The 18,925-nt window shown below is 41.7% G+C and overlaps 1 protein-coding gene across 1 annotated transcript in view; it reads right to left on the minus strand.

The window, feature by feature from the left end:
- LOC144688447 (translocating chain-associated membrane protein 1-like 1) overlaps positions 1 to 13,945 on the minus strand; it is an 88,175-nt gene extending 74,230 nt beyond the window's left edge. The window contains exon 1 of the mRNA XM_078554997.1: positions 13,620 to 13,945. Within this exon, the coding sequence (XP_078411123.1) occupies positions 13,620 to 13,739 (120 nt within the window). The 5' untranslated portion in view covers positions 13,740 to 13,945. The remainder of the gene's footprint in view (positions 1 to 13,619) is intronic.
- Positions 13,946 to 18,925: the final 4,980 nt, after the last annotated feature.

Consider the following 18,925-nt stretch of genomic DNA (forward strand, 5'->3'; position numbering starts at 1 on the left):
ATTTTTAATATATGGGGTATCAGGGGAACAGGGTACCGATGCTTCATGGCAGACTCCTTGGGTGGTGCGTGAAGTTTTCACTGGGGGAACCTGTTTCAACTGACAAAATAAGTGACAGCCATTCACTGGTTCATTCCCCAGGGCAATGTATTGATCAGAGTCAAGCTGCTTGATTTAAATTGCAAACAATGCTTGGCAGTTAACTGTCAATCATCATTAACTGGTGCATTCTTCAGCCTCTACCATCAATCAGCACTCTCTTCTCATACAGTATAAATATGTTGTTCCCCGACATTGGTATTTTCTTGCTAGTTGTCCTGATGAGTGCAAGATGAAAAGACTCAACAAAAAAATCTCCTTTTCAGCAATATTCAAGTTCTATACTACCGAACGACTATATGAGGGAGTAAAGGAAGAGTTTCTGGTTCATTGCCCAGTGCAATGCCTTGACTAGAGTCAACCTGCTGAGTTTGAACTTAGACAAAAGCTTGGCAGCTAACTGTTCCCTGCTGCATTCTCCATGGCAACACTACCAATCAACACACTCTTCTCATGCAGTATAAATTATTGTTCCCCTTACTATTGGTATTCTTGCAAATCTGTCCCGACAAGTACAAGACAAAAAGCTTTGAAAGCACATTTTTTTAAGCAACACTCAAGTTCTGTACTATCAAACAAAAATTAGCGGTTGTATGTCATATTGACTTTAATGAATATCTACTATAACTTCACTCCCTTATATTTCTCTAACCCCGCCACCAGCCCAATTAATTTTCTTACTTAATCTGACTTTCACAAACAGCTTTGGCATACATACAACATACAAATTAGGAGGAGACGACCATTCGGCCCCTCGAGCCAATTCTGCCATTCAATAAGATCATGGCTGATCTGACCGTGACCTCAACTCCACTTTCCTACCCCCTATACCCTTTCACTCCTTTACCAATCAAGAATCTAATTCAGCTTTAAAAATATTCAATGACCCTGCCTCCACCGCTCTCTGACAAAGAGAGCTCCACAGGCTCACAACCCTCAGAAAAAAATTATTCCTCATCTGTCTTAATTGGAACACCCTTTATTTTTAAACTGTGCCCTCTAGTTCTAGTCTCTCCCTTAAGGGGAAACATCCTTTCAACATCAATCCTGTCAAGTCCCCTCTGGATCTTATGTATTTCAATAAGGTCATCTCTCAATCTTCTAATCTCTAATGGATACAGGCCCAGCCTCTGCAACCTTTCCTCATAAGATAACCCCCGTATCCCAGGAATCACTCAAGTGAACCTTCTCTGAACTGCTTCTAATGCAATTATGTCCTTTCCTAAATAAGGAGACCAAAACAGGACAGTGGGCTAGATATGGTCTCATCAATACCCTGTACAACTGTAGCAAAACACCCATACTTTTATATTCCATTCCACTTGTAATAAAACGGTAACATTCCATATACCTTCCTAATGACTTGCTGCACCTGCATGCTAATGTTGTACCAGAACACTCAGATCCCTCTGTGCCTCAGTTCTGCAATCTCTCCCCATTTAAAATAATATGCTGCCTTTTTATTCTTTCTGCCAAAGTGGGCAAGTTCACATTTTCCCACATTATACTCCGTCTGCCCAATTTTTACCAACTCATTTAACCTGTCTATATCCCTTTGCAGGCCCCTTATATCCTCTTCACAGCTTACTTTTTTTTTTTAAAATTCATTCACGGGATGTGGGTTTTGCTAGCTGGGCCAGCATTTGTTGCCCACCTCTAGTTGCCCTTAAAGTGGTGGTGGTAAGCTGCCCTCTTGAACCGCTGCAGTCCACATGGCATAGGTACACCCACAGTGCTGTTAGGGAGGGAGTTCCAGGATTTTGACCCAGCAACAGTGAAGGAACGACGATATATTTCCAAGTCAGGATGGTGAGTTACTTGGTACGGAATTTCCAGCTGGTGGTGTTCCCATCTATCTACTGCCCTTGTCCTTCTAGATGGTAGTCGTTGTGGGTTTGGAAGGTGCTGTTGAAGGATCCTTGGTGAATTCCTGCAGTGCATCTTGTAGATGGTACACACTGCTGCTACTGTGCTTCGGTGGTAGAGGGAGTGAATGTTTGTGGATGTGGTGCCAATCAAGTGGGCTGCTTTGTCCTGGACGGTGTCAGGCTTCTTGGGTGTTGTGGGAGCTGCACTCATCCAGGCAAGTGGGGAGTATTCCATCACACTCCTGACTTAAGCCTTGTAGATGGTGGACAGGCTTTGGGGAGTCAGGAGGCGAGTTACTCATCACAGGATTCCTAGCCTCTGGCCTGCTCTTGTAGCCATAGTATTTATATGGCTAGTCCAGTTCAGTTTCTGGTCAATGGTAACTCCCCCCAAGATGCTGATAGTGGGAGATTCAGTGATGGTAATGCCATTGAACATCAAGGGGCGATGGTTGGTTTCTCTCTTGTTGGAGATGGTCATTGCCTGATACTTGTGTGGCGCAAATGTTACTTGCCACTTGTCAGTCCAAACCTGGATATTGTCTAAATGCAGCAAGACCTGGACATGGACTGGTTCAGTATCTGAGGAGTCATGAATGGTGCTGAACATTATGCAGTCATCAGCGAACATCCTCACTTCTGACCTTATGATGGAAGGAAGGTCATTGATGAAGCAGCTGCAGATGGTTGGGCTGAGGACACTACCCTAAGGAACTCCTGCAGTGATGTCCTGGAGCTGAGATGACTGACCTCCAACAACCACAACCATCTTCCTTTGTGCTCGGTATGACTTCAGCCAGGAGAGAGTTTTCCCCGATTCCCATTGACTCCAGTTTTGCTAAGGCTCCTTGATGCCACATTCGGTCAAATACTGCCTTGATGTCAAGGGCAGTCACTCTCACCTCACCTCGGGAGTTCAGCTCTTTTGTCCATGTTTGAATCAAAGCTGTAATGAGGTCAGGAGCTGAATGGCCCTGGCGGAACCCAAACTGCACGTCAATGAGCCAGTTATTGCTAAGTGCCACTTGATAGCACTGTTGATTACCCTTCCATTACTTTATTGATGAACAAGAGTAAACTGATGGGCAGTAATTGGCCACGTTGGATTTGTCCTGCTTTATGTGTACAGGGAATACCTGGGCAATTTTCCACATAGCCGGGTAGATGCCAGCATTATAGCTGTACTGCTAGGGGTGTGGAAAGTTCCGGAGCACAAGTTTTCAGTACTATTGCCGGAATGTTGTAGGGCCCATAACCTTTGCAGAATCCAGCACCTTCAGCTGTTTCTTGATATCACGCAGAGCGAATCGAATTGGCTGAAGACTGAAATCTGTGATGCTGAGGGCCTCCGGAGGAGGCCGTGATGGATCATCCACTTCCTTGCTGAAGATTGCAACAATTACTTCAGACATCTTTTGCACTGATGTGCTGGGCTCCTCCATCATTAAGGATGGGGATATTTGTGGAGCCTCCTCCTCCAGTGAGTTGTTTAATTGTCCCCCACCATTCACGACTGGATGTGGCAGGAATGCAGAGCCTAGATCTGATCCGTTGGTTGTGGGATCACTTAGCTCTGTCTATCACTAGCTGCTTATACTGTTTGGCATGCAAGTAGTCCTGTGTTACAGCTTCACCAGGTCGACACCTCATTTTTAGGTATGCCTGATGTTGCGCCTGCCATGCCCTCCTGCACTCTTCATTGAACCAGGGTTGATCCCCTGGCTTGATGGTAATGGTAGAGTGGGGGATATGCCAGACCATGAGGTTACCTATTGTGTTCAAGTATAATTCTGCTGCTGATGATGACCCACAGTGCCTCATGGATGTCCAGTCTTGAGTTGCCAGATCTGTTCGAAATCTATCCCACTTAGCACAGTGGTAGTCCCACACAACATGATGGAAGGTATCCTCAATGTGAAGAAGGGACTTTGTCTCCACAGCGACTGTGAGGTGGTCACTCTTACCAATACTGTCATGGACAGATGCATCTGCGGCAGGCAGGTTGGTGAGGATGAAGTCAAGTATGTTTTTCTCTCGTTAGTTCCCTCACCACCTGCCACAGACCCAGTCTAGCAGCTATGTCATTTAGGACTCAGCCAGCAGCAGTGCTACTGAGCCACTCTTGATGTTGGGCATTGAAGTCCCCACCCAGAGTACATTCTGCGCCCTTGCCACCCTCAGTGCCTCCTCCAAGTGGTGTTCAACATGGAGGAGTACTGACTCATCAGCTGAGGGAGGGCGGTACATGGTAATAAGCAGGAGGTTTCCTTGCACGTGTTTGACCTGATACCATGAGACTGCATGAGGCCCAGAGTCCAGAGTCTCTACCTATCTTGGTGTCATCAGCAATCTTAGCAACCATACATTAGATCCAGTCATCCAAGTCATTAATACAGATTGTAAATAGTTGAGGCCCCAGCACCGATCCCTGTGGCACTTCACTTGTTACATCTTGTCAAGCCGAAAATGACCCATTTACGCCTAGTCTGTTTCCTGTTAGCTAACCCTTCCTTTATCCATGCTAACATGTAATCCCCTCCACCATGAGCTCTTATTTTGCATAGTAACTTTGATGTGGCACTTTGTCAAATGCCTTCTGGAAATCTAAGTAGGCCACATCCACAGATACCCCTTAATCCACATTGCTTGTTACTTTCTCAAAGAATTCCAATATATCAGTCAAACACGAGTCCCCTTTCACTGAACCATGTTGACTCTGCCTGACTGCACTGAGATTTTCTAAGTACCCCCCAATAACCTCCCAACCGCCCCCCAATTGTGGAATCCAGCATTTTCCTTACAGATGTTAAGCTAACTAGCATGCTCTTTCCCACTTTCTGCCCCCACCTTTCTGGAATAGAGGAGTCACATTCGCAATTTTCCTTTCCAAAATCTAGGGAATTTTGGAAAATTAAAACCAATGCATCTATCTCAGCAGCCACTACTTTTAAGACCCTGGGAAGTCCATCAGGACCTGGGGACATGTTAGCTTTTAGTTCTCATTTGTTTTCTCAGTACTCTTTTCCCGGTGATCTTAATTGTTTTAAGTTCCTCCTTCTCTTTTGCCTCTTGATGCACAATTATTTCTGGGATGTTATTTGTATCCTTTTTTACAGTGAATACAGATGCAAAATAGCTGTTCAATTCATCCATTATTTCCTTATTTTCCATTATTAATTCCCCAGACTCACTCAGTGGAGGACCAACGTTCATTTTACTTACTCTTCTTTTTAAAATGCCTGTAGAAACTCTTACTATCCATTTTTATATTTCCAGCTAGCTTTCTCTCACATTCTAATTTCTTCCTCCTTATTGTTCTTTTAGCCATTCATTGCTGATTTTAAAATTCTGTCCATATTTCTGACCTACCACTAATCTTAGCATAACTGCACATTTTTCCTTTCAATTTGATAATATCGTTAACTTCCTTAGTTAGCCACAGATGATGCATCCTTCCCTTAAGAGTCTTTCTTCCTCACTGGAATGTGTCTTTGCTGAGTGTTACGAAATATCTCAAAATTCTGCCACTCCACCTCTACTGACTTATCCCTCAACATAATTTCCCAGTTCACGTTAGCCAGCTCTGTCTTTATACCTTCATGCAACAGAACTGTGGGACATTCATGTATATTTTCAGCACAAAGTTCCTGGATAGTGACCAGAAGTGGAACCCTAAAAGAAATTTCTTCTCCCCGAGCTTGTGACTTGGAGCAAAACATCTGATGCTAATATTGGGTACTTAATAGGGTAAAACATTGCAACTAATGTGGGTTTTGTCACAAGATAAGCAAACTATGAGTTACCATTTGCATTGGACTTGTTGTTTCCTCATTTTTACCCATTCACAATTTAACAGGTAGAAAACGCACAAATCAACTACAAGCCAGGGGAGAGGTGACACTTCCAATTGTAAATTACTGAGCACAAACAAGATGAATCAAGGATGGGCACTCTGCAAATCCAGCAATAAAAAGAACTAATCAAATTAAATCAAAATAGTTTGAAAACTCTTTTGGCTGCCATCCTGGTTTTTCCAGTAGGTTGGGCACTGGAAATATTATAATAAAGCATTAAAAATTCAAAACTTTACAAGTGTTATTTCCCTGTACAATGGCATTTTTTGTGTTTCAACATCTAATGACATTTTCAGTCAGTAGCTTGTCATTCTCAAAGAGTCCTGATGCTTGAGTTCACAAAGCTATCAGTACCTCAGTTCAAATTCTAGTAAGATAGCTTGTTATAGCTCCCTGCATGGGGCAGGGTGTCTGTGTATATCATATGTGGAAACAGCATGCACCAAGGCTGAATCCCAGTTGAAATTACATAAAACAATCAGACTTCAAAGTAAACAAGTTTTTTAAAAAAATAAAATTAAGGAAATCTGTAAATTCCAGTCCTTCCAGCAACAGCAGACTGTGGCTGAGGATTGACAACAAGCAAGGCCAGTCGTGAATACTTAAAAAATAACTGATATTTTGTGCGCAAAACATCAACAATGTTTAAACTCTTCAGGTAACTCCAGTCAAGACATGGTTTATTTATAGAATTACAACATTATATGCAGAGATATGTTTATTAATTCTAATATGTGAAGGGAACAAATTTTATCCACTTGCAGTGAGGTAGAAAAACCACAATTTGCACAAACTGATTGAAAACACACTTTACTGTTTCTCACAAATAGCAACTTTACCTTAACCTCTCAGGAAATGTAACATTTATGTGTGAACCCAGCATGGATACACCAAAGTAACAGTGACAAAGCAACTTTTTCCTTATTTTCTGGACAACTAGAGAAAAAAAAATTAAGATACAGAATGAGGCCCTCTGTATCAGGGAAGATGATATCAAAGACACCAAAAAGGAAAAAAAGTTTTCCAGTGCTTTTTCTTGAATCTGGATGATGTCCTATGCATCAACAGGTCCAAATTAAGTACCCCGAGAGCCAAAGATCTCACCTCAATATACAAAAGCAATTTTAAAACATACTGGCTTGTGTTAAAATTGCAGTAACATCAATCAGGTTGTGAGCAATGTCCAAAATGGAGCCTGCAGAACCACTATACAATGCAACAGGCAACTTACATAAACTACTGGTCTTATTTCCATCACCATCCACAATTCCCCCTCCAATTCTAGCTGGGGTATCATTCCATAAACGTGAGGTTCCAAGTTACTATCAGATTAGCCACAATCCTATTAAATAGCAGAGCATTTAAATGGAGGGGTTGGATGGCCTACTCCTGCTTCTTGTTCATATGTTCGTACGTACGTCAATTTTAAGAAGGCACTATCTTAAATTTGAAGAACATTCATGTTGTATAGGGAGTTAGACAGATGTGTTTAAATATGATCCATAAAATCATTCTAGTTTAAATTGTCAAGTAGATTAATCATAAAAAGAATGGATAATCAGAGGTTAGCTTAATTATGCCTGCACTATTAGAATGAATATGATTATGCCAGTATCTACTCAAGCGGTTACTGTTTTTAATCAAAAATCTGCAAATAATATTCGGAGGCAGAAAGTAGATTATGGTCCCTACATCTAATTTAAATTTTCCAAAATGTCCGTAAAAGTACCATTACTAACTTCATATGTCCAACCCAAAAGTTTCTAAATGCTTATGCATTATAAATATTGGGGTCAGTGATGAGAATATTTTCAGCATTTCCAGTTATTACCTCACAATAGTTCAGTAATACTTTGTTTCAGTGTGCTTTCCTTTACAGTGTTGTAAATTGTAAATCATTTAAGTTTGAACACCACAAATGTAAGTGAATTCCACATGGTCCTGCTGTGATTGGTTTTACAGGTTAACCCTAGCACATAGCATGCACCCGATAAAAAGTGGTTGATGACAACCAAGGCTGGTCATGAATTCAGGAACCATGGCAACATTTTAGGCTATTCTTGTTATACAATGATATATTTTTGTTGACATGAATAAGTATTTTTAATTGTGAAAACTGTGTTTTATGCTTATGTTGTGGAAGACAAGTCAATGACAAATCACAGAAATAAACAACAAGCACGAGAAAATAGTAAATGGGTCACGAGGAAGCGGGAACTTGAAGGGAATCGAACAGAATGAAGTAAACTAAAAAAAAACTTTGCAAGTAACATGAGAAAGTGAAAAGACAGGGGGAAATCAAGAATAGAGACAGAGGAGGAGAGAGCAACAACAGCCAGAATTAAAAAAGATGCAAGTTTTATTGGCATTTTGAGAAAGGAAAGTCCTCCTGTTAAAATTTGTTCCAAAACTATTTTTCACTCATTTCTACTTATTTCCGAAATTTCTGCATCGAAATAATATACTTCAATAAAGTCTCTTATTGTCTCCATTATTAAACTGAAAGTTTAAACTAACACAATTCCATAACTCACGCCTGCACTTGTGATTAATATTGTATCCCTTTCCTGCACTATCCCCAAACTAACCATGCCTTATTGTACAGTGGCCAAACTGATCACACTAAACATGGTCTGACCAATACCAAGTATTGTGTTTAATTACAAAAATACCTGGAAAAGCTCAGCAGGTCTGACAGCATCTGTGGAGAGGAAGACAGAGCCAACGTTTCGAGTCCGAATGACTCTTCATCAGAACAGGCTGGATGGTTCCTTCGCCTCTGTTCTGATGATGCCACTTTCCAAAACAGTTCTTCTGATATGTCTTCCTTCTTCCTTAACCGAGGTTTTCCACCCACGGTGGTTGACAGGGCCCTAAACCGTGTCCGGCCCATCTCCCGCGCATCCGCCCTCATACATTCCTCTCCCTCCCAGAACCATGATAATGTCCCCCTTGTCCTCACTTATCACCCCACCAGCCTCCGTATTCAAAGGATCATCCTCCGCTATTTCCGCCAACTCCAGCATGATGTCACCACCAAACACATCTTCCCTTCACCCCCCCGGCAGCATTCCGTAGGGACCGTTCCCTCTGCGACATCCTGGTCCACTCCTCCATCACCCCTCACAGCACCTTCCCATGCAACCACAGAAGGTGCAACACCTGCCGCTTTACTTCCCCCCTCCTTACCGTCCAAGGGCCTAAACACTCCTTTCAAGTGAAGCAGCACTTCAATTGCACTTCCCTCAATTTAGTCTACTGCATTTGCTGCTCCCAATGTGTCTCCTCTACATTGGAGGGGGCAAATACAGACTTGGTGACCGCTTTGCAGAATACCTTCGGTCTGTCCACAAGCATGACCCAGACCTCCCTGTCGCTTGCCATTTCAACACACCACCCTGCTCTCATGCCCACACGTCCATCCTTGCCCTGCTGCAATGTTCCAGTGAAGCTCAACGCAAACTGGAGGAACAGCACCTCATCTTCCAGTTAGGCGCTTTACAGCCTTCCGGACTTAACATTGAGTTCAACAACTTCAGATCATGAACTCTCTCCTCCATCCCCACCCCCTTTCTGATCCCCTTTTTTCTAATAGTTATTATATTTTTTTTTCTTTGCCCACCTATTTCTATTATTTTTAAATTTATTTCCATCCATTGTCTTATCTCCACCTTTTAGCCTATTTCGATCCCTTTCCCCCCACCCCCACTAGGGCCATCTGTCACCTGCTCATCCTGCTTTCTACCCTTAATGTCACCATTAGCACATCCTTTGGCTAATATCACCACCATCAACACCCCTTTGTCCTTTGTCTATGACATCTTTGGCAATCTCTCCTTTGCCTCCATCCATCATTGGCCCTCTATCCAGCTCCACCTGTCTCACCACCCCCCTAAAACAGCTTATTTATTCACCTCATTTCTATTTCTCTTCAGTTCTGAAGAAGAGTCATTCGGACTCGAAACGTTAGCTCTGTCTTCCTCTCCACGGATGTTGTCAGGCCTGCTGAGCTTTTCCAGCTATTTTTGTTTTTGTTTCGGATTTCCAGCATCCACAGTATTTTGCTTTTATATTATTGTTTAATTAATTGAACATGCTACACATGAGAAACAGCTACCTCCAACAAGACAGCTGAACCAACTCCCCTTGATTTTCAGTGATATTACCATCACTGCATCCCCCACGATCAACATCCTCAGGTCACCACTGAACAGAAACTCGGGTGGACCAACCATATAAACACTATTACAGGAGGGCAGAGGCGAGGTACTCTGGAGTGAATGATCTACTTCCAGACTCCCCAAAGCCTTTCCGCTGCCTACAAGGCATTAGTCAGGAATGTGTTGGAATATTTTCCACTAGCAGCTGCAATACCACAAAAAACTCAACACCATCCACGTCTACTAGCCTAAATTACCATTAGCATTATGAGCCTGCAGTGTGTACTGCCTACAAGATGCACTGCAATACCCACCACAGCATCTTCAGCAGTACCTACCAAACTCCACATAATGTATCAGCTGTGCATAACCTATGTGGAGTTTGGGAGGTGGCACTGTAGATGCTGTGGTGTGTTATTGCAGTGCGTCTTGTAGGTAGTACACACTGCAAGCTCACACCACCCTGACTTAGACATATAATCACCATTCCTTCAATGCTGCCGTGTCAAAATGCTGGGACTCCCCACCCAACAATATTGTGAGAGCAACTACACAGACTACAGAGGTTCAAAAAACTTTCCAAAAGGCAACTAGGGATGGGCAATAAATGCCGGCTATGCAAGGAATGCCTACATCCCAAGAATAAACTGTCCCCAGATGTCCAATCTAATTATGGCACACTTTTGATCAATACCATCAGCTTGTAGCTATCACGGGAAATAGACAGTATGGGATTCTAAAACACCAGCAAAAGCTGAGAAAAATCCAGCATTACTGAATTTGAAAGGAGGTCTGTTCAACCAATTAAAAATGGACCAAGTTTTAAATTTTATTTTCACAGTCAGCCATCAACTGCTTGTGACCTATTTTTCAGTAAATCTATATGCAATATTTGACATTTATCAATGATATATTTCATATATTGGTACCACCTGTCTAACCCATTGTGAAGTCAATCCAAATCTTTTCATACATCTTTAACTATATTCCTGACTTTATTGCTCTCCATACTTTATGTCATCAACAAATTTGATTGTATCAGTATACAGGCAAATATCAACATGGGTTCAAGCCAGACTTCACTTAACAAGTATTCCCCCCAGTAAATTACACAGTTTTCAGGTGTACTAGGATTAATCTAGTCCCATAATCCACTCTAATTCCCATAGTTCAAGTTAATTGGGAGATTTCCCGTAGGGTTTTATTAAAAGCTATATCATTGGAAATGCCATATTTTATCTTACAACATGAGTTAGGAACTTCCTGTGCTACATTGCTCCAGAGAGTACTTCCTCCATCTTGTCCCTTAGAATAGACTCCATTATTCGACTTCCTATTGATTTTAAACCCATGGGACTAAACACAACCAAGGTGCATTCATCATAAAAGTGAGCATCTGACAGTCAGTATCGCAAAAGGTATGGAACTCAAAAAACTTCTTTCCAGTTAAACAAAAAAGGAATCTGCATTTATATGGGGAACTTGAATTTTATATGAAACCGTTTCACAAACCACTATACAGTCACTGAATTACTTCAGAAGTTTTATAGGCAATCACAACAGCTGATGTACACACAAGGTTCCAGAAAAAGCAAAGAAATAAATAACCAGTTAATTTGTTTTGGAAATGTCAACTGACAAATGTTAAACGTTGGCCAAAATGTTGGGAGAACTCCCTGCCCTTTGTAGAAAAAGTGCCATAGTCCTTCACAATTACTTGTTAACACATGCATGACTTCAGTTTAACTTCTCATCTGAAAGGTGCATAGCACCTCGAACAATTACACCCCTGACTATTGCACTGAATTGTCAGCCTAGTTACATGTTAAAGTTCTTCAAGTTAAAGAGCTTCAAGATCATGATCTTCTGATTCACAGGCAAGTCAATCACTGAACCAAGTTGACACTTAGCATTCAACCATGGCAACCCTATAACCCAAGTGATAGATGAGAAGTGAGATGAACAAGAAAAAGTCTTTTAAATTAGAAAAAAAAAGTGTTTTTTTATATTTCTTTTATTTGTTCTTAAGATACAAGCATCACTGGCAAGGCCACATTTATTACCCATCCTTAGCTGCCCTTAAGCGAGTGGTCATGAGCCACCTTCTTGAACAGCTACAGTCAAGGTGGTGTCGGTACATCCACAGTGCTGTGAGGGAGGCAGTTCCGGGATTTTGATCCAGCTACATCCTACAACGTCAAATAATTCCTAGCATATGCTGCTCACCTCTTTCCCACCTGCCCAAAAGAAAATCAGTCTTAAAAGTTAGCATGACTTCTCAAGAGAATCCATTATAGTTAAGCCTAATTTGTAAATTAGGATTTGCACTGCACTCTGAATTCCCCAGATAAGATGTAACTCAGTGTCCTGTCAATTCAAATCAATGTATTTTCTAACAAGCAAACTTCAAGCTTTGATAAATTCCATATAAAACATGAACAATGTTGATAAATAATGATGTATATTTTAATGTAGAGGTAACAGGATAAAATGGGACACCAAGCTGACACAAAACTTAAGATCCACAAAGCAACATTTATAACAGCTGGACCTCTCAGTTACTACAACAGAAAACTCAAAGTTCTTCCATCTAGGTTGTTTTACTAAACTGCAAAAATTCAATGGTGGCCCAGGAGACAGAGACCCTCAGAAGAGCAAAAATGCCAAGCATAGGGGCATTAATAGTAAAGGTACAGCAAAGATGGGCTGGCCACTTAATCCAAATGCCCAATAGAGTATCTTCCAGCGTATCTTGTATGATAAACTAAATCCTGGCAAATGTTCCTAGGGTGGTCAGTTCAAATGATGTTAGCATTGCCTAAAGACCAATATTTACAACTGTGGCATCTCAACTGACACATTGGGGGCATGATACTTGTGACAAAATATGACTCACAAATGGCACAGCAAAGCTTGAAGCAATTCCTATCAAGCTTGCTGAAGAAAAGAGAGCATAAAAGAAATAGTCCCTTAGGCTGTCTGTCAATATGCTGGCAATTGTGTTGTAAATATTTTCACTAAAATCAGACATACAGCCATATGAAAACTCACAAACTGTGAGGAATCATAAGCTGTCATTATGAACAACGATGGACAAATCCGATCATAATATAACTTCCAAGACAACCAGCAGGCAAATAGTCTATCCAATTGCTTCGCTGTAACAGTATTTACTTTTACAAGTAAAAACGCACAAGACTATAGAGAGCATTCTTCAGTGCTCACTGAACACCTGATTTTTGAAAATTCTGAATTACTTTTAAAATTAAATTTGTAGGAGCATAAATGCCTCTAAGAGTACGACTCAAGGCTGTTTACAATAAAACAAACCACCTGGAACACACCAGTTTCCATTTTCAAAATACGAATATGAAGTTCAATGAAAGCAGCCAACACTTTGTAGAAAGCAGCAGGTTACAAGAAGATATGATCTTGATAATGAATGTGCACAACCCCTTCTGCGAAGCCTTTCTCAACGTGGAGACTGCATACGCTCTGTATACACCTGGCCCACTCCAGCTGAGATGACCAGTGGCGCCCCAGCCACATCCCTATGTTTTCTCCTCTGGACCCCGCGGGTGCTGTTTCTATGCAAGTCTGGGCCACTGCCCTTTGCCCTTTTATAAGCCTTCCTTTACCTCGAACATGAGCCCCAGCAGAATCACCATTGCGACGCACGACACGATATCCGCATGGTTCTGGATCACGAACTCATGACTGAAGACAGCAGGGTTCTTGCTTTTCTTCCTCAGGCCCATGATGGCTGACGACCTAAGCTACTTTCCCCCCACCCACCCCCCAACACCCAAACTCAACTCGAACTCAACCGTAAACAAGATAAAACTTTGAGGGAAAAAAACGGACTCCAAATAAAGATAAAGAAAATAAAAGCCCCCCCCCACCCCCCAAACTCCTTGACGTTAGCCAAGCCTCCTCCTTGTTGCCCGATTCCCACAACTACACGGCACTGACGCCACTTGGCCGACCATTCCTGACGCCCACGCACTTTGATCGACAGCTGGCCTGACCAATCCGAGCGCCGCCTTGCCTCAGCCCAACGGCCGCTCGGGCCCGTTGACCGTTCTTCGATTGACAGCTGGGATAGTCAATCGGATTAGAGAATTTCAATCCACCAGCTGACGTACAGAAACCAATCAGGCATGAGAACAGGAGCAAGGAGGGGGTGGGATGAGCTAACCGCTCTTTATTTTGCGCATGTGCAAATGGCCTCCCAGCAGAGTGTCAGGTAAAGTGTCAACTGTCAAACAAGGAAATGTGTTGCCTCTTACTGGTGAAGTGCCTATCTATTTAGTAGGTATTTATGACATACATCATACTACTCTATCAATGTAAAATAATGAGATTTTGGCAATGACTTTTCTTTTTGTAGCCATGATTTTATTTTGTTCAATATGACACTCCCTTTTTCAAATAAAATTAAGTAAAACTGAACAAATTTACATTTCACTCAAAAATCTTTACTCAAAAGTCATATTTTTGTTTTTTTAAACAAATTGCATTTAAATTAAACACAGACCCCTTAAACTATGCCGCTTTAATCATTTGGTAGTATATAACTTGAGTATTGCTGAAAAAAGACACATGCTGTTGAAGCTTTTCATCTTACACTCATCAGGACAGTTCGCAAGAATACCAATTGTAAAGGGAACAACAATTTATACCTTATGAAAAGAGTGCTGATTGGTTAGCAAGTAGACTCTGATTCGTAGAAGCATTGCTGTGGAGATTGCACCACCTAACAGTTAACTGCCAAGATTTTGTTCAAATGCAAACCAGGCAGGTCGACTCTGATTTGTCAAGGCATTGCCATGGGGAATGAACCAGGGAATGGCTGTCACCAAGCTTTTGTTTAGTTGAAAAAGACGCAATGCGTGGACATGTTCCTTCTGTCTGCAAAGTACAGTGCCTTCTGTGAGAATATATGTAGCTTCTAGAACTCATAGGTGAGCCACACTGCGTGCCTGACTGATAATCTTAAATTGTTTGTGAGTGTAATTCTTAGCACAATCCGGATTGTTTAGCAAGTATTGTCAAATTGCAGAATCGCATCTAATGCTGGAGACTGTGTTTTGAGTTTTGCAGTCACTGGTTGGGTACAGTCAGTACTTTGCCTGTTGCGAACAGCTGAAGGGACATGCTGTTTGATACAATCCACCAGTCGTTAGGAAGTACAACCTACATACCTGGCATCATACTGGCACTGCAATTCATAAACCACATTACTCATTTGTGTGATAGGCAGAATGATAGCGCCTGAGCCATTTGCTTACCATGCAAGCTTGATGCTGAAATAGGGTGCATCAAAGACATCCTGTGAGATAATGGCTACCCTGATCAGATCATTGCTCGTTGTATGTCGCAGAAACTCATGAATGGGCCTAAGGGTGTCACTTTTGGTCCTGAGAGGTGCCCAGTCTACCTCCGATTACCCTGGAAGGGTATGGTGTCTCAAAAATTTGAGCAACCGGGGAAGCTACCCATTACCCACTGCCACTATGCAGTAGCAACATGAGTGGTATTCTCCAGCAACAGGATGCTGCCATCTAGATAAAAAGACATTCTGCCAATCACACAAATGAGTAATATGGTATGTGAATTTCAGTGCCAGAATGATGTAGGCCGTACATCCCAAAAACTGGCAAATCGTATCAAATAGCACATCTCTTCAGCTGTTCGCAACAGGCAAAGCACTAACTGTACCCAACCAACCCATGCTTGCAAAACTCAAAAACATAGTGTTCAACATTAGTTATGATTCTACGATTGGGCAACACTTGCTAAACAATTGTGATTGTGTTAAGAATTACACTGACAACCAATTTAAGATTATCAGTCGAGCTTATGGTGTGGCTCACGTACACGAGCTTGAAGCCACATATATTCACACACAAGGCCCTATCCTTTGCAGACAAAAGGAGCATGTCCTTGGCTTTGTTTTATTTTGCCCCTTTACTTGACATCTGTGCTAACAGCAACTGTATTGCAAAATGATTGTACAAGATGAAATTGTGAAGCTTTGCCTGTGTTTGCTGCAGATATAAATATGTTCATAAAGGTTACCATTTTATTTGTTGAGACATGTGACCTCTTAATTTGTGAGAAGTGATTTCAACTTGTGATGCCAAAGATATCTGGGGCAATGTGACCTGATGTGAAAATTTGGCTTTCTTATTGCTCATAGATGTTGCACCGAACACATACTGGGTACTTAAAAAGGAAATAACTCAAACTGTAAGTGGATGTTACTGATGTTACTCGATGGGCTGAATGGCATAATTTCTGCTCCTATGTCTTATGCTCTTATGGTCTTACTTAACCAGAAACTACTAATTTCGTTTAAACAAAATCTTGTTTTGCACTATCCTAACAGGTTTGTACCAAATGAAAAAAGATTACGTGGCAGTATGTCTGCCTTAAAACACTGGGCTTTGTGTTTAAGATCTCTTTAAAAAATGTCTTTAAAATCTCTTTAAAAATGCTGACTTTTTCAGTTTGCTCGGTCATTCCCTTTGGGATGTTTTGTACATTTATAAATTAATGTTGCAGTGTAAGTAGCCTATGAGTGTAACATTACTTGGTGTATAAACATACTGCAGCCCAAAATAGTTTGACTTGAGTACATGCCAGTGACATCTCCTTTCACAGACTTCCCAGTCTTGGCTGAACTATCAAAGTGACAAGTGCCAAGTGGAGTATTCCTAATAGGGAGGAAAAATTGAGCAAGTTGCTGTAACCTATTGCTTAAATTGCCATTAGCACAGTCCCAGGGATTGTTGAAACCAGGGTGTCAAAGCTTTTTGTCTTTGTCTCATGTCACACATCTCACCGCCTTACAGGGTGACATATAATGTTCAACTCAATACTATTGTCAATTTGTATATGTGTCATAACAGATCTACGTGTGTGATTTACTAATTAATCACCAAGGATGGAACTCGACTAAGAATAGCTTCTTCCAAATCCCAGGCCGTGAAATTCTATCAGCATATGAGAAATAGAAGTGGAGCTAGAGTTGCTGAGACTTTGTAGCTACTTTTACGTGGACCGTGAGCTCTGCTTTGGAGATTTCAGCCTAGATTCTTTGGCCTCCACACCCCCCTCCCCCGCTGCGGTTTTTCAGGGGACAGCTCAAAACATGACATTACTCCCTGGTAAGGAAGGCCTTCCCTAATTTCCTGGTGGCCAGGCCCAGTGCTGGCCATATGAAAGTTAGGGGGAAAAGGTTCTGTGCTGTATTTGAAATTTGTATCTTTTACATAATGGATGTCTACCCAGGTTGCCCTCAATTTATGCCACTTATTGGCAGGTTTCCAGGTGTTACACACAACTGGGTTATGATAGTACCATGGAATTCAATTTTATTGATAACCACTATCAATGATCATTTAGTTGCATTTATTGTCCCATAAGTACTTGTGTGGTTCCTTTCATTTGCAACCATCCATGAAAAATAGTTCTTTGACCATTCTTTCAAGGAACTGCATTTTTTTCTTAAATGCTGGAAAGCTATAGCACTGTTGTGTTTGTTGCTTACATTTTTAAAATTCATTCCCAGGATGTCGTTGTCACTAACAAGGTCAGGATATATTGCCCATCCCTAGTTGCCTTGAAAATGTGGCGGTGGGCCTTCATGAAGGTTTATAGTTCATGTAATAGTAAAACTGTACCTCTAATGCTGTTTGGTGGGAAGTTACATGTTTTTTACCCAGCAATAATGAAAGGCGTGTCCAGGTCAAGATTGTGTGTGATGTGGAGGGAAATTTGACTGTAATAGTGTTCCTAAGCATCTGCTTCCTTCTAGGTGATGGAGGTTACAAGTTTTGGAGATGCTGCTGTTAAGCTTTGGCAAGTTGCTGCAGTGCATCCTTTAGGTAGTATACTGCTTCATTATTGAAGATATTGCGAATGGAGCTCAGTACTGAGCAATCTTTAACAAACAGCCACACCTCTGACCTTATGGAGGAAAGGTCATAGATGAAGCAGCCGAGGCAGCTGGACCTAAGTTTGATGACGGCCACTGGAGAAATTTCCCCCAGTCCCTATTAGCTTAAGTCTTACTAGGGATCCTTGGTACCACTTGGTCAAAAGCTACCTTGATGTCAAGTGCATTAGCCCTCACCTTGTTTCTGGAATTCAGTTCTTGTGGTCATGTTTAACCGAGGCTGTAATATGGTCAGGAGCCCTTCTTTGGTGGAAACAAAACTGAGCATCAATGAACAGTTTATTGTTGATTTTGTACTGCTTGGTAACACTGCTGATGACTCCTTCCATCACTTCATTGATAATTGCGAGTAAGTTAATTGGTTGGATTAGATTTTTCCTGTGTTTTGTGAACAGGACAGATCTGGGCAACTTTCCCATATTGTAGAGTAGATGCCAGTCTTGTAATTACACTGAAACAGCTTGGCTATGGGCACGGCTAATTCTGGAGCACAGGTCTTCAGCATGGCAGTTGGAATATTTTTTAGGCCTATAGCCTTTGATGTGACCAGTGCACTAGTCTATTCTTGATGTCATGAATTGACCGAAGACTGACATTTCTGATGGTGGTGACTTCAAGAGGAGGCTGAGTATGATTGTCCACCTGGACTTCAGGCTGATGACATTTGTAAACACAAAGATTAACACCTTCTAACTTAAGTTCAGAATTGCTTCCAGACCAAATCCTGGATGCTCTGCCTCTCCTTCACCAGTCTCTGAGTCATAGATTCATAGTCATAGAGTCATAGAGGTCTACAGCACAGAAAAAGGCCCTTTGGCCCATCGAGTCTGCGCCGGTCAAACAAGTACCTACTATTCTAATCCCATTTTCCAGCATTAGGCCCATAGCCTTGTATGCCATGGCATCGCAAGTGCACGTCCAAATACTTCTTAAATGTTATGAGGGTTTCTGCCTCTACCACCCTTTCAGGCAGTGAGTTCC

The sequence above is a fragment of the Cetorhinus maximus genome, chromosome 13 (genome assembly GCF_964194155.1).
Source record: "Cetorhinus maximus chromosome 13, sCetMax3.hap1.1, whole genome shotgun sequence".
NCBI lineage: Eukaryota > Metazoa > Chordata > Chondrichthyes > Lamniformes > Cetorhinidae > Cetorhinus > Cetorhinus maximus.